This window comes from Gossypium arboreum, chromosome 6 (genome assembly GCF_025698485.1).
Source record: "Gossypium arboreum isolate Shixiya-1 chromosome 6, ASM2569848v2, whole genome shotgun sequence".
Taxonomy (NCBI): Eukaryota; Viridiplantae; Streptophyta; class Magnoliopsida; order Malvales; family Malvaceae; genus Gossypium; species Gossypium arboreum.
Window position 1 is genome coordinate 48,739,614 of NC_069075.1, and position 17,292 is coordinate 48,756,905.

Genomic DNA, 17,292 nt, shown 5'->3' on the forward strand with positions numbered 1-17,292 from the left:
ACATTCTATCGTTTTATCATCTACTCCTATGTATGACGTGTTACTGGTTATGGATACAATAATGTCTTTTTCTACATTTATCGTTACCAGTCGACCCTCAGTTATCAACTTTAGTTTTTAGTGCAGTGATGATGACACTGCCCCAACCAAATGAATCCAAGGCCTCCCCAGTAAACAATTATAAGAAGGCTTGATGTCCATCACCAGGAAAACTACTTCATACGTGTTTGGACTAATCAAAAGAGGTATCTTAATCCTTCCCATCACTTTTCTTTCGGTACCATCGAATACTCTCACTATGTTTTGACAAGTCTTCATATGAGAGCTATCCACTAGTAATCTGTTTAGTGTGGATAAGGGCAAGACATTTAGTGCAGACCCATTATCAATCAATACCCCTAGCAATGTATACCCATTGCAGTGGGTGGTGATGTGTAGAGGCTTTGTGGATCCAATGCCTCCCGGAAGTATTTCATCATTATTAAAAAAGATAAAATTATTGGCGCTTATGTTACTGACCAAACGGTCTAGATTGTTGACGGAGATATCATTAGCAACATAAGTTTCATTTAATACTTTCATCAACGCGCTACGATATACCTCCAAGCTTAATAGTAAAGTTAGCACTGATATGAGAGCTATCCACTAGTAATCTGTTTAGTGTGGATAAGGGCAAGACATTTAGTGCAGACCCATTATCAATCAATACCCCTGGCAATGTATACCCATTGCAGTGGGTGGTAATGTGTAGAGGCTTTGTGGATCCAATGCTTCCCGGAAGTATTTCATCATTATTAAAAAAGATAAAATTATTGGCGCTTATGTTACTGACCAAACGGTCTAGATTGTTGACGGAGATATCATTAGCAACATAAGTTTCATTTAATACTTTCATCAACGCGCTGCGATGTACCTCCAAGCTTAAGAGTAAAGTTAGCACTGATATGTGAGCTAATTGTTTATGCAGTTGTTCTACAATACTATACTCGCTAGGCTTTAAGAATTTCAAAAACTCTTTAGCTTTCTCTTCAGTTGCCGGCTCATTAACAGGCGATTCAAGTCTGGCCACATTTTCCTTCTTTTATTCAACTGCCAAGGCTTTTCCTTTTGTAGACTCAGCTTTTGCATTTGATGGGTCGTAGCGCTTCCCACTGCACGTGTAGAAACCCACATCTCGACCTTCTTCTGGAGCGCTAAGTGAGTTCTCTTTTCCTGGGATCGTCACGTTGCGTTATAGTTGCAGTGAACCATTTTACGATTTTTATAAGGAAAAGCTATGGGTTTCTAGGTTACAACCCTTGGTGCAATTTTTGCTTCGGTTTCATGGATTTTTGGTCGTAAAATGATAACCACTGGGTGGTTGACTTTATAAGATCTTCTCTGTTGACCCCTCTTCTGAGGCGTACACATCTTCTCCTTCTTGGCCTTCGGCATACTCAAAGAATTCTAACTCCTTAATTTTTCATCAGACCTTATACTAGAGACCTAAATTCACTACATATTTGAATCTCATGACCTTCTTCATCATGGAACTGACAGTAGTTCGTTGCTTCTCGGGATTTCCTTTCTAAATCCTGTGTGATTAATCCATTTTCTACCATTTTCTTCCAACTCTCAGTGGGGTTTTCACTTCTGCTATATCCATCTTGGTTCTCTTCTCTCTATTCTTGATTATCACGTTTACCCTTGTCAGAATGGTTGGGTAACAAATTCTCTACACCAGATGGATCATCGAATCTCACAATGCCCAATTTGATGAGTTTTTCAATTAACTTTTTGAAAACGGTGCAGTTCTCGATCGAGTATCTCGTAATTCTCGCGTGGTATTCACATTGGCCGTTCACGTCATACCATTTGGGGAATGAAGGTTGCATAGGTTTTAGGTAGAAATGGGATACTATATGTGCATCAAATAAATTTTGGTACAACTCCCTATACTTCATTGGGTTGGGTGTAAATTAGAGTTTCCCCATATTTTACCTTGTGTTGGATTCTTGTCTTGGGAAGCCTTGATGGCTAGTAGCCACTGCTCTTGTTTGACTTACAGTAATCGGTTTTGAATAGCCCTTGTCATACGTACTCACATTATTTACCTCATTTTCTTTCTTTCTCGGGGCAGTTCTCCTGGTGTTTTCCCCGACTTCTATTTTTCACACCTTATTGTATTTTCTATAATTTCACTGGACATTATTATGTTCGAAAAACTCTTATTGTGCTTCCCAACATGTGATTAATGAATGGAGCCTTCAAGGTATTAATAAAGAGTATTGTCGTTTCCTTTTCTAGCAGAGGTGGTTGGACTTGAGTGGCGACTTCCCTCCACCTTTGAACATATTGCCTGAAGCTCTCGCTTAGCTTTTTTTTTCATGTTTTGCAGTGTGATTCTGTCGGGTGTCATATCTGTTACGTAGCCATATTGTTTCATGAAGGATTGTGTCAGGTCATTCCTTGAATTGATTTGGGAACGACTTAATTGATTATACCATTCGACCGCAGCCCCGATCAGGCTGTCTTGGAAACAGTGAATTAACAACTGATCATTATTGACATATCCTGTCATCCTCTGACAGAACATCGTAATGTGGGCTTCAGAGAATCTGGTCCCATTATATTTCTCAAATTCCGAGGTCTTAAACTTGGGTGGGAGCACTAGATCTGGAACCAGGCTCAAGTCCTTAGCATCAATTCCACAATGGTAATCAGTGCTTTCCAATGCCTTGAATTTCTCTTCTAGCCATCTGCATTGTTCTTCAAGTTACTTTGGGAACTCCACTCTCACCTTTTCTATTTCTGCTATATCGTCAAGATCAGGGGAAACGGCATTCGCTGGAAGGTCTCCTGAGTTGGAGCCTGAACCTGTCAAAAAGCTTGTTGGTGTCGAGGTACCGGTCTGATATTTGGGCCTAATGTTAACGGACACCCTTTGTGGGTATGCATTTAGTTGTGCTTGGGTGTTTATTGGGGTAAAGCCTAGAGGATAAGCAGGGTCCTCGTTATCATCCCCGGAATTGATCATAGGGCTCTTTCCTTTTTCTAGCCCTTCAATCAGTAACTGGGTTAATTGGCTCATCATATTCTTTTGGGATTATAGCATATGATCTCTCATGTCTTGTTGAATTTTGGTCAATTGCTCTTGCATTTGTATTTGCAACTGATATTACATTTCTTTTTGTATTTGCTCTAATCTTTCCAACCTTTGGTCCATTGCTTTAGTTTTTCCTCGTATACTGTAACGATATTCCAGGGTATCTGCCATGATTTTAGGATTTCTTTGTGAGATTTAATGCACATGATACAATGTAATGCTAATGCATGAAATGCATGCAAAAAAAAATACTGATTCTAATTCAATTTCATTAGAGTAACTTTTCTAGAAAATAAATTTCTTCACATAAAACGGATTATATATAAGGCATCGCCCTAATACTTAAGGCATTGACCTTTCTAAGAAGCCAAGCTAACTCTCTGCCTCGATCTGACTCTGACTTTGACTCGTATTTCAAGCTCAGTACATCAGCCTGGACTGCTAAGGTTTGTAATCAACCACCTCTCGTACTTGAGCCAAAGCTGCACCCATGATGTAATCATTGTCTCTGACTTGATCCTAAGATTGATGAAGCTACTCTTGTCACTGCTCATTATTTGCTTCCAGGAGTTCAACTCGAAGTTTACAGTTTTAGAGCGTAGTTTCGAGTTCTTTTATCTTTCCTTTTAGCTCTTCAATTTTTGCTCCGACTAGCGTTCAACTTAATTATAGAGTTACGACTATGATACTGATGTAGGGATCTTTCTAACTCTGACACCCGAATTTTTAACCCCTCCTTCTCATTTTGACTTTCTACCAAACTCCTTTATAGAACGTCTTCTTGTGCTTGAGCATCTTAGAATTTCCTTTCCCATTGACTGGCTCTACTCTTTTTTTCTTTAACTTCTTGCCGCCATTGTTCTAAGTTTTTCCCAGACCAGCGGTTCTCATTGACCTCCGCAGCTTCTTGTAGTCTGTTTTCAAACTGTCTAATTCATCTTCAGCCTTACTCTTTCCCTTTCTCAGCTTTTTGGCTTCTAGTTTTTAGACGTCGACATCCAATCTCAGCTGTATTTTCTCCTTCTCCAATTGCTCTATCCTTTTTTCTAGCTCCAAACTCTTTCTCTCAAATTCCTGTTTGATGATCTCTAGCTCAGATGGGATCACCTGCAAGTGTTCTTCCATTGATTGGGTGTTTTCTTGGTCTGACTTAGGGATGTTGCCGTTGATTCTCTGACATCAACATCGGTTATACTCAAGGGTAGTCATCAGGTTGGCTGCAAACCTTTTCATTCTGCGAGTTTAGTTTCAAGCGTTTGATATTTCACAAACTTTTTTTTTGTAATTATCTCATTTGTATACAAACTCGCACTGAACTAACCCTTGTGTTACTGGTGTAAACTGTCTTGATCTGTACTACCTTAACGCGAGCAGAGAGGCATACCCTGTAATACCCCCTACCCGTATCCATTGCCAGAATAGGGTACGAGGCATTACCGGAGTTTACTGAACATTCTCAGATAATTCTGAGTCATTTATTATTCAGATTTTGAAAATAATCATAGCGTCTCTCTATTGGGCCCTCGAAGCCCAAACATACACTAGAAACCAACTGGAATTAAATCGGGATTATAAAAAAAATTCGTAAAATCTTAAATTTTATTTTTATCTAAGTACTTACCATTTCAATGCTCCTTATAATTAAACATGTTACCATTCAATCAATAGCTTGGTACTTGTTTAAGCGGCAAACAACATCATTGTTAGTATACTTGCACATATTTCATCTAAATTCAACATTGATATACTTATTTTCTCGACATATCGCACTTGAGTTTAATAATAGTCTCAACTTACATAATTTCCTTGTATCAACATATCAAAGATAATCATATATGTACATGTCATGAAACATATCATTCTCTTACCGTTTCTTTATAAGTATAAATCATTTCATTATATCCATATTTCATGCTCCATCATTTCCATATATTTTATGTATATTTATTTCGGTAAAGTTTATATCAAACTTAACATAAATTATATTCCAGTATTTATTCTTATTTCGTTTATCTATCTTCATAATTATTTCATACAACTATTTTGTACATATATTTCCATATGATCAGTTCTTGTAAACATTTCACACAACCATTTCATATAACCATTCGTCATCTGATACATATTACCTGAATATCACTTGTTCAACAGATGTCATAGCGTCTCCCATCCACGGTCTTATTTATCTTTGACATGATGCCATAGTGTCTTTCAACTATGGTCTTACTCATTTTCTGTCATGTTGCCATGGTATCTTTCAACCATGGTCTTATCCTTTTCATGTCAAGTTGCCATGGTATCTTTCAACCATGGTCTTATTCGTTTCATGTCACGCTGCCATGGTATCTTTCAACCATGGTCTTTTTCATTTCCCGTCATGTTACCATGGTATATTTCAACCATGGTCTTATTCTTTTCATGTCACGTTGCCATGGTATCTTTCAACCATGGTCTTACACATTTCATATCATGTTGCCATGGTATCTTTCAACCATGGTCTTACGCATTTCATTTCAGAGAGCACACTCCCGCGAACCTCATCCTTACAGCGGGATTACTAGTCCAGGCTAAATTCCCTATAATATAAACTCATAAAGTATTGTCGGGATTACCAGTTCAAGCTAAATCCCCTTGTTCTATTGATTCCAAACTTCATCTTGATTTTCTCTCTCAATCAGCCTCCATTTCTTGAATCCAACTTGATATTTTAACTTCCCATAGCCTCCTTAACATTTTTCTCTCTTGGTAGCTGAGGAAATTCTTTTGATTTTTGGGTGAAAATGGTAAATTTTTGGTAAAAGGACCAAATCGTAAAGAAAAGAAAGTTTCTTTCTTCCTTTTCTCTTCATACGTTGGGTGCATGGGAAAAAGATGATGATTCTTCATCTTTCTTTCCTTATATATACTAAATAAAATAATAATAAAATAATAAAATATCATTTAAAAATTAAATTAAAATATTAATAAACTATTATTTATTTATTTAATCTAAAATATCTCCAACATCATCATTGCTTTCTAGATTTCTCTCTCTTCCAATTGACCATTTTGCCCTTTATTATCTTTTAAAATTCCATCATTGAGTCATCATTTAATTTGGTAAAATTGCAATTTAGTCCCTCATAGTTCTTCACGTATTCAATTTGGTCCTAATTCATCCATTTCCTTAGTTTCTAGATCATTCCACTCTTAAAATATTTACATTATTGGTTCTTCAAATTTTTCATATTTACACTTTAACCCCTCAAATTTTGAGTATTTACTCTTGTACAACAAAACTTTTCTCACTTTTACAATTTAGTCCTTTCTTGAATTAATATATCATAATATACTTCTCAATTTTGACATAACTCAAAATTTCCCTTTTTGTCACTTTATTTTATTATTTTACCATATCAAAGATAATATCTTACTGTAAAAGTTTTCGGGATATTACATACCCGACATCCCCCCATATTCTAAGTAAGGGAACCCAATCAAAATCACCACATCGATATACTTCAGGGACCATCCAAGGGGCTCTCTATTCGACATCTTTGTCTTGCAAATTTCGGAGAATCATCATCTATTTTTCTTCTGTAATATCATCTCGCCTTGGCGTAGCCATTAACTCTTTCAACGGAGAATAGTCTTCGGAGAAGATTCGATATGAAACTTTTTCCACTTTCTAAAAATGGCTGTGGAACCATGCTAGTAAGAGTTGTGCGCATCCAATAAATCTCCCTATGCCCGCTCTTCGGCATACGTTTAAAGATCTAAAAATTTCGACCAAAATTACGGGAACAAATGTGACCCTTTTATCAAGTCGGTCAAATAAATCAGAGACTGCCTCGTCTATATGCCCTAAAGCCTCAGGGAAGATAACCAATCCGTAGATGCTTAACGCGAAGACATCAACCATTTTCTACACATTAGGATGTGCTAGGATCAAATCTTTCAAATTTCTCCAAGAAATGCATTTACTATCAACTTTCTGATTGATTCGGGCTGCAACCCACTATTCACTCATTCCTGTGATATTTATCAGCTTTTTTAAGAACGTTGAGACATTAACAACTCTGGAATAAGCCTTGTCAATTTAAATCTTAGGGCAACGGAGTAAGGCCGTGTAGTCTTCCACAGTAGGTACCAAATCCACATTTCCAAAAGTAAAACAACTATAAGTAGGATTCCAATACTGGGCGAGAGCTCGAAATAAGCGCTTGTCCACTTTGATATCGAGTAGATAGGGCAAATCACCATAATTACAGTAGAATAGTTGCTTGATCTCACCATACCATTGATCCCATATTTCTTTCATTTTTTAAAGATTATTTTAGCTTAAGCTAATACGAGTGAAATCTTACAACTCTGACACGTACCCCTCCTTAAGACTATCACTCTTCTCTTGCTGCGTTGTCTCGGCCCATATCCGGACGGCCGCATTATCCTCCACTTTAATAAGAAACCCCTTTTCCATGATAAGTTACGCATTATCCTCCACTTTAATAAGAAACCCCTTTTCCATGATAAGTTATCTATTTAGCAACCGGATGTGAATTAACACCTTTTTTTTGATGAAAATGCCATGCAGTTACAATCAAAGTAAAACAAAACAAGTCAGTATTTCATACACAGCTTAAAACAAGCAAGGAATAATAAATAAAGCACCTACTCGGGTAACCACTAGGGTTTGGTATGGCTCTACCTAAGGCGGGCTCTTAAGAATCACTATATGCGGTTCGGTTCTAAAGTAAAGGTATATGAACCGGCAGATTTCTCGATCCTCACCCATTACAGGCTCATATAGACCAAGTTCAGTTTAGGAGAATACATTTCTCTATGGCTATACGAAGATAAAAATCTTACGAAGACATAGGTACGGATGTATCCCGAAAGTGATCCACTATCCTATAGGAAGTAAAGACCTCACGAAGGAATAATTTCTCACTCCCACTTAAAAGGATAAAATCGACCTATTTATGCGATGCAATGTGAAGAAATATATCAAAAACTCAACCCAGTAAAACAATTATAAACCAAAATAATGAAGATCGCAACAACGACAGATGAAATGCAACGAAAGGATCGTAAATTTAAACCAAGTTTTCAGTTTTCGGCAAAAAGACAAAAAGTAATCAACTCATGGCTTGACTCTTTTATTTTGGTTCCCCAGTGTAGTTTGTCAAGTTGTCGAAACCATTTCTTTTTGAAAAAGGGGACGACTTCTTATTTTGAAAACGAAAATGAAAAATGGGAATCACCACCAATCATTTTTTATGAGGTGTAATCGGACCACCTCGTAATTTGATCATTTTAATAAGAAGTTTGATTTATTAAAACGATGATTTTGGTCTACAAAATTCAGAAAAACGGGTTCGGGAGTCGGTTACGTACGAAGAAGGATTAGCACCCTCGTAACGCCCAAAATTGGTACCTCGTTGATTAATTAATGTCTTTGTGTCGAGAATTAAGAATTTAAAAAGATTTTAAAAATAAAATCCTTTGTTAAAATATTATTTAATTGAAAATTTTTCGAGTAAAGAGCATATTTCACATTAATCGAGGAAAAAAATTACGTCCCGTAAGTTAGAACACAATTTCTTAAATTCCCGATAAGCGAGTAAACGCAGAAAAATTTATTTTAAAAGATGATTGATTGTCTCTGTTTTAGAAAAAAATCATATTCCATAAGTTAGAACACGACATTTTCATAATTTCTGAGATAAAAAATGTTCGTTTGTTTAGATTTATCGAGAAAATCAAAATCTCGTAAGTTAGGGAACGACCTTTCGAATTTTAAAAAAACAGAGAATTGCTTATTTTAAAAGCAAATTTTTGAATGCATAGCGTAAAATGTAACACAGTTTTGTGGTGAAATGTAATATGGGTTGCGGTATTTGCGTGCATAACAGAACAATAAGTATGTTAATGTAAATGACAATATGAAGAACGGAAATAAAATAAAATAAAAAGCCAGAAATAAAATAACAAATAAGAATAACAAACTAAAAATTTGAAGCTAAAGACCTAATATTACATAAATAAATAAATATGGTGTAAAACAATTTAAGAATAATAATAATGATGATGACGACGACGATATTAATGTTGCAAAACTAATTAATTTAGTAATATGATAATAAAACAAATAAGTAAATACAAAAGGAAAATATAATAATAATATTAAACAAATTGATTTAATAATAAAGTAGCAAAAATAACAAAGAAAGGACTAAATTGAATTTTAAAACAAAAACTTGGGGCAAATCAGAAGTAAATAGAAAGGAAAAGGACCAAGTTAAACGAGCGAATAACAAGGAGGGACCAAAATTGGAAATTCTCCCTTCTCCAAAACGGCGTCGTTCACATAAGAACTAAAATGAAATTGAAACAAACTAATAGGGTAGAAATTAAAGATATAAAAAGCTTAATTGCAAAACCATTAAAAACAGAAGGGCTAAAAGTACAATTAGTCCTTCTGTTAAAAAACACGCAGATCCTAAGCTCTGGGTCAGGTCGAAATCGAATTAAGGCTCAAACTACGCCGTTTTGGTGTTTAGGGCCAGTCCTAAAACGACGTCGTTTTGGAAGTCTATATAAGTCAGAAATTTTTTTAAAAAAATCATTTTCACCTCTACTTCAAAAACAAAAAATCAGAAAAATGCTCTCCCCTCTCTCTCAACCCCTTCCCCTTCCCTGGCCATGGCTCCGGCCATCTGTTGCCGGCGTCAACACCGTCGTCTGTGGTGGCCGAAAAAATTTAAAAATGCCCCGTTTAATCCTCTCGATCCCCCGATTCCAAATTTGGGGTCAGTTTTTAGAAAATATGGCCAAAAATGGCCAAAAAGAGAAGGAACTTTTCGGTTCCAGGAAGAAAGATATGTTTTTTTTATTATATGTATATGTTTATTATATATATAATCAAAATAAAACAAAATAAAATAAAATAAAGAAGAATAGGAACCTTTGAAAATTTCTACCTTTCGATTTTCTCTTGTTCTTGTGTATTTTTTTTTACTGTTTTTGTATTCAATCTTTGTATCCAAGAAAAAATTACAATGATTTATCATGGCTTATGTAGCCATTTTACAAAGTTTTAATCTATTTTGTATATTTGTTGTTACTTCTGCTTTTGGTCTTTGAAGGCGGCAGTGCGAGTGTAGGGCGGTGTTGACAGAGGTGGCACAGGCGGTGGCAGACCTAAGTGCTGCACACCTAAGGTTTTTTCCTTCTTTTTTCTGAAAATTTTAGAATTTTGGGCTTATAATTTGGGCTAGGGCTTAGGTTAGTTTTGGGCTAATTATTTTTATTATTTTTTGGTTCATTCTTTGATGGGCCCGGGCAAATTGGGCTTATTACACTCACCAACTTTTAAGGTTTAACCATTTGTTCCTTGGTTTGAATTAATGATATATGAAATTCTTTCCAGGATTGCTAATAGAAAGACATCAAAAAGAATTCGATAAGGTAACACAGCTCAAACTTTGCACCATTTCTTCCAAAATTCAAGCTTTGAGATCATATCGATGATGAGTTAAAATTAGAATCCTCTTGAAATTAGATGAATGAAGTGGCTTCCTTACTCGTTCTTGATTCCGAGGAGCTTCATGGCTAGCTCCCAAGTGACAATTGCAGCTGCATTAGCAGGAAATGCTCTTACTATTGTAGGACCCAAACCGGCATAGCATCCTCTAACTCCGGCCCTCCCGTAAATCTGTGAGGCAAGGAAATCATTACATCTATATCACCTTCACCATGCTCCAATACTAGGAAAGGCTAATTCTTAACTATAATGAGGGAATCAGATCGTGTTACCGAATTTAAAACTTGAAAAGGATTTCTTTGATAGCTTGTATCTGGTGCAGTCTGGATAACAGTCTTTGCCAATCCAAAGGTAAAACAGCTGACCAGAACTGGGGAGCAAAAATCAGCAAATAGAGACAGTAACTCGAATTAAAAAATTCAAAACGCAAGGATGTTAGAATGCTTACAGCAACACCACCTAGACCACCAGTTAGAATTCCAATTCCTATATCAGTCAAGTTGTGAGGATCAGAAGAATCCATGTTTAGCTGTAAGTGCATATAATAACGAACGTATTCGTATACACTAAAAAAGACTGCATTTCCAACAGATTCTCTCAATAATGTCGTAGAGCCCCCACGAAACATGCCTGTAACCTGAAAGGTGTTTCCTTAGTTAAGCTAGTAACGTATTTAAGTTGGTAGAAAGCAGAGTATTTCTCACCCCGTCACTTTTTATGGTTTTAACTGCACAATCAAGAGAGCTACTGTAGCTACCCAACTTCGGAACCGAGTCAGCGCCTTGAACTTGCATCCTACACTGGAGAAGCTCCGCCTTGTTACATGCAAGCTTCGGAGTAAAAAGGGAAAATAAAAACTAGATCCTAACCTTCACCAGCTCCGAGGGACATAGCACAAAACTGATAATAGCTCCACCAAAAGCAGCTGAAGGAATTATTACTTGGGGCTGCGGCCCACTACTCTGAACTTCTCCCTACATTAGCCAAAAGAATTGCAAATTAATTAGAAACATGCCTAGAATTGTTTTGAATAAATGCCTTAAATACGAACCTGCAGTAACTTTTTTGTGTGTGAATAAACGCCAAAAACAAGCGAGCTTTCAAAAGCCACTCCAATAAAAGATGATGTAGCCCCTTTATAAAGCCCTCTCTAACCTGCCAAACTTAAACATGAGTTCTCCACGGGAAGTTAAGAATGCCAAAGGGAGAGGACGACAAGCATATATAAGAGATGCCAAGATTTGTATAGGATTTGACAAGCACATGTGTGTTTAAATGAAATGGGGTTGTTGAAATTGATATAAAGGCTTTCAAGAAGCATACCCCTTCAGTTGCAAGTATCCGAACAGTACAGTGCAAGCCATTCCTGTATTTAATCCCTTCAACGTCAGCATTGTGTTTCTGCAACTTCACCTATAAACAAATTTACTAAGCCAGCATTGTCAACAAATCCAGAAAATAAAAGCTTCTAATCAACATTCAAATGTTTGAATTCAACAAATGTGCCCACATTCCTACAATCCCAACCCTTCATTTAAAATATATTCTTCACCAGTTCACTTAACAGGTATAGATCTTCAAAACTTGTCCACACCCATTCCATATCTTAAAAATCTTCATCTTTTCATCCAAAAAAGACAAGCAAAGCAACAAGTTTATTATACCTTGACAGTATCAAAAGGATGGCCGACGATGACGGTGGCAACACCGGCGAGCAAGCCTACAACGTACTCTTTGTAACCGGAAGGTTTGATGGAAACATCCTCCATCGGGTTTTGTTTTGATAAAGCTATATAATCAATCGTATTTTAGTTTGAAAGTCAGAGGAACATCGGAGATTGGTCCAATCCCTGTCGTGTCGACTGCGAGAAAGACACGGATTATGTTGCTTTAAGACAACTTAAGTACTTAACTACTAGTAGTAACTATGGTTAATTGTATCTATAAAATTAAAATATATTTAATAAATATTCATGTTTAATTTAAACTGTATTAAATTAGTTAATTAAAATATATTTAAAATTGTATACAAATTATTAAAGAAGTTTAGTTTGTCATAGTTTAAATAAATTTGACAATGATAATAAATAGTACCAATTAAAAATAAATACTAAAAATCATGAAGTTATTAAATTTTTAGTATCAATAGGCTGAATATGTAATTTTATAAAAATATTTTTTATGTGGATTTAATTAAAAGTGATGAACAGGGAACCATTTGTAAAAGGGTAAACCAAAATTTGTCTATATTGTATTTATAATAATAATTTCTTTGGCATATTTTTAAAAATACTAAAACATTTACATATTTCTAAAAAATATTTCTATTTAGGGTAAACTATACCCATGGTCACTTTTATTTATTCAATTTATATTTTAGTCACTTATGTTTAAAACATTACGTTTTAGCAGCTTGCTTTATCGTGTTGTAACATTTTAGTCATTAAGCTATTAATTGCCATTAATGGTGTAACGGTAAGCTAATATGGTACATTAAATTATCATTTCAAAAAAAATTAAATTATACAATTGGTCCTCATATTTTTTTGTTTTAAGCAATTTAATTTTTTTCTTTTATATTCTTTTAACTTTCTTTTTTTTCCTTTATTTTTCATTCTCTTCTGCTTCTCCATCTGTTTTACTACCTTCTTTATTTCTTTTAACATACCAAGAAGTCAACTTAGCAGTGAAGAAAGAAGTATGGTATCAGTTTATGAGTTTTGGTTACAGGTACTGATGGCTTTTGACTTCTTACTTCTTTCTTCATTGTCAACTAGACTTCTTGATATGTTAAAAGAAATGGAGAAGGTAGGAAAACAGAGGGTGTAACACCCCAAACCCAACCTAGATGTTAAGACCAAGTCCGAAGAGTTACATTAACATTACTAGGAAAAAACCAACTTTTATAAACATAGTTGAAAATCGTCTAACAAATTATAACAATCATAAAAACCTCGTCGATAATTCATAATTCTTAGAAAGCCATAATACAAAGAACATACTAAAATTACTAATAATATAAATAAAAGGGTGATAAAGGGTTGACCTAGCTTCCACTACGCTGAGTCGATTAGGAATGTGAGTTACCTGTAATTCGGTCATCAACAAAATGAGTTATGAACTCAGTGTGCAATCAATATAGATTCAATTAGAAGCACAATTATAATAGTAAATTCCTAAACTCAAGTTCAAATCAGAAACAGAGAATATCTAATATAGCCTTAACACATCAATTGAATGACAGAACAGTTCTAGTTCAGATACAGAACATATCAAAATCAGAGGCAGTTTTTCCTACCCCCATCCACTACAGACCATCTCCGACTAACCCAACATACCGTTAATGGGAATTTAATATCTATCTAGCCTTATACACCATATAGTGTCGATCCAACATGTTCAATATGATTGCAGACTAGCTGCCAGATCAAATTGCGATAAAACGCCAGATTCAGATATAAATTGTTCTTAGCCACTGAACCAAAACATATCACTTCCTCCTTTACACAATTCTCATCCAATGCAAATACAGATTATAGATGTCAAATGTCAAGGATGCACATACAATCATTTAGATTCAGTTCATAGTCAGGTGATACGATCAATATCATCATCAATAATCACAATTAGCATACATTTATATAATCAACAGTTCAGTATCAGATCATCAGATAATAGCTAATACGGTCTAATTCTAATCGTATGTACACTATGGAAGGTTTACATTCGCGTTAGAAGACTCTTACAGCTTCAGAGATAAATCCTCTATTTGATCCACACGACCTAAATGACTGGTCCGTGTATCCTAAATTGCAAATGGTGGGTCACACGGCTTGGACACACACTTGTGTCTCTGGCCCGTGTGGTTTCTAATAGCAACAGTGAGTCATATGGCCTATCATACGCGTGTGGCATCGACAGTGATGGTTTCCAGCGTTCGAATTTTGCATAGTGACAGGTTTTTGGTACGCACCTGATGTAGTTTTTGACGTAAGAGCAACACAGTTGAACCCCGAACCCTAGAACGACCATCCAATAACCAATTAAACAACTATTCTCAATGAATTGCAAAAATTAACGCACAAAACCAACTCTTATGTCGAAAAACTTTGACACAACCTGCTCACTCAAACTTCAACACTCACCTCACACGTAATCCCGAAAATGGAACTAATGTGTTAGTGAAACGATTTCCGCAAGATTCTTGTCTAAAAAATGAGTTAAACGTACGCTTAAAATAAGAAATTTGAGTAATAAAACAATTTCAACCAAAGAACAAAAACATCTAAAAACTCACAGAAACGAAAAAAATTTACTACAAAACTTACACAGAGATCCTCCAACGATACAACGAACAACGTAAGACTCTAAAATAGTCTCGTAGCCACTTTACAGACATAATCAAAAAGAAAAATTAAAAAATTAAAAATGGGAAAACAAAAGAAGAAAGAAAAGAAAAGAGGGAGAATGGAAAAAAAAAAGAAAGTGTGAGAGAGAAACGTTAAATTCTATTTTAACTACCAATAAGATTTCTCACATTCAGCAAAAATATTCCTTAATGCATACACCGGGACTCGAGCATAGAACCACTAACACAGACAGATGTTTAACTATTGAACCAACAGGCTCATTCTTGACACTGATATAGACAGAATTAAACTTATGTTGTTAATTCCAAGCTAAAGGTTACCTTAGGATAAAATAACAAAATTTTTCAAAGATGCGACTTGAACTTCCAACCTCAAACACATAAGCAAAACATATAGCTATAGATATAGAGACTTAGTTATAACGAAATTCAACAGTCAAACATTCAAATTTTTAGGGCATTACAACTCTCTTCTCTTAAAAGAAAATTTTGGCCTCAAAATTTACCTGACTCAAATAGATAAGGAAATTGTTGACAGATGGACTCTTCGGGTTTCTAGGTGGCCTCTTCAGTGCCATGATTCCGCCACAACACCTTAACCAGAGGAACAGTTTTCTTTCACAAGACCTTGACATCTCGATATAGAATTTGAACAGGCTCTTCCTCGAAAGTCAAATCCGGTCATAACTCAATCTCTTCGAAAGGGACGATGTGTGACGAGTCAAACTGATACCTTCTCAACATTAAGACGTGGAACACATCATGGATCTGATCCAATTCAGTGGGTAATTCTAACTGATAAGCAACAGGTCTGACACGTTTCATGATACGATAAGATCCAATGAACCTCGGACTCAACTTGCCCTTTCATCCAAATCAGAGGACATTTTTCCACGAGGACACCTTTAGGAACACCTGATCACCTATAGAAAACTCAATATCTTTTCTCTTTAAATCGACATAAGATTTATGTCGATCAAAAGTGGCTTTAAGACGGTCTTAGATTAACTTAACAGTATTCTCAATTTCAGAAACTAACTTGAGACCCAAAACTTGACGTTCACTTAACTTAGTCCAACACAGCGGAATACGACACTTACGACCATATAGAGCCTCATAAGGTGTCATCTAAATAATAGATTGGAAGTTGTTATTGTACGCAAACTCAACTGACAGTAAGTAATCTTCCCAACTGCCCTAGAAATCTATTACACAACCTCGAAGCATATATTTTAGTATCTGAATTACTCGCTCAAACTGTCTCTCGGTTTGAGGGTGATATGTAATACTGAAATCGAGTTGGGTGCCTAATGCCTCATAAAACTTCTTCCAAGACTGAGACGTGAAACATGGATATCTATAAGAGATAATTAAGACTGGAATCCTATGCAGTCTCACGATTTTAGTAATATATAGCTTAACGAGCTTCTGTAGTGAGTAGTTTGTTCTAATAGGAATGAAATGAGCAGCCCTGGTCAATCAATCAATGATGACCCAAACTGAATATTTCTTAAAGGGATTAAAGGCAACTCACTAATAAAGTCCATGATTACACGTTCCCACTTCAACAAAGGGATCATAATTGGCTAAAGTAGACCAGAAGGCAACTGATGATCAGCCTTACCTTTTGACATGTCAAACAATACAATACAAAGGTTGTCACTTCTCGTTTCAGACCAAGCCACCAATAAAGTTCTATAAGGTCTCGATACATTTTATTTCCACCAAGATGCATAGCATAAGGGCTACTATGCACCTCCTGTAGAATCAATCACCTTAACTCCTTATCATTAGGCATACAAATTCGACCCTTGAAACACAAAACTTTGTTCAAACTAAAATCTGAAGTTTCACTCGAATCAATCTGTTGTAGACGCTAAATTAAAGACACATCGCTTAACTGTTTAACTCGAATCTATTTGACCCATATTGGTTTAAGACACATCACTTAACTGTTTAACTCGAATCTATTTGACCCATATTGGTTTAACCTACAGTTCAACTAGCAGTCCCTTATCCTTATATAAATTTAGACGAGTAAAATCGCTCTTAGTTCAGTCATTGCTCTACAGCTAAGAGCATCAGCTACCAAATTAGCCTTATCAGGATAATACACTATCGTACAGTCATAATCCTTAAGCAACTCAACCTACCTAAGTTACCTAAGATTTAACTTTTTTTTAGTTAATAGATACTCGAGGCTCTTATGATTAGTGTAAATGATACACCTCTCACCGTACAAGTTATGCCTCTAAATTTTTAGAGCAAACACGGCTGCAGCCAGCTCAAGATCGTGCATAGGGTCGTTACCCT

The 17,292-nt window shown here is 35.7% G+C and overlaps 1 protein-coding gene across 1 annotated transcript; it reads right to left on the reverse strand.

The window, feature by feature from the left end:
• Positions 1–10,436: 10,436 nt before the first annotated feature.
• On the reverse strand, positions 10,437–12,514 carry LOC108463418 (mitochondrial arginine transporter BAC1-like). The gene is given in 9 exon segments (XM_017763359.2): positions 10,437–10,781; positions 10,883–10,953; positions 10,956–10,980; positions 11,059–11,247; positions 11,315–11,410; positions 11,480–11,584; positions 11,662–11,760; positions 11,934–12,023; positions 12,275–12,514. Coding segments are annotated over 9 exon segments (915 nt in total). The 5' UTR covers positions 12,380–12,514; the 3' UTR covers positions 10,437–10,646.
• Positions 12,515–17,292: the final 4,778 nt, after the last annotated feature.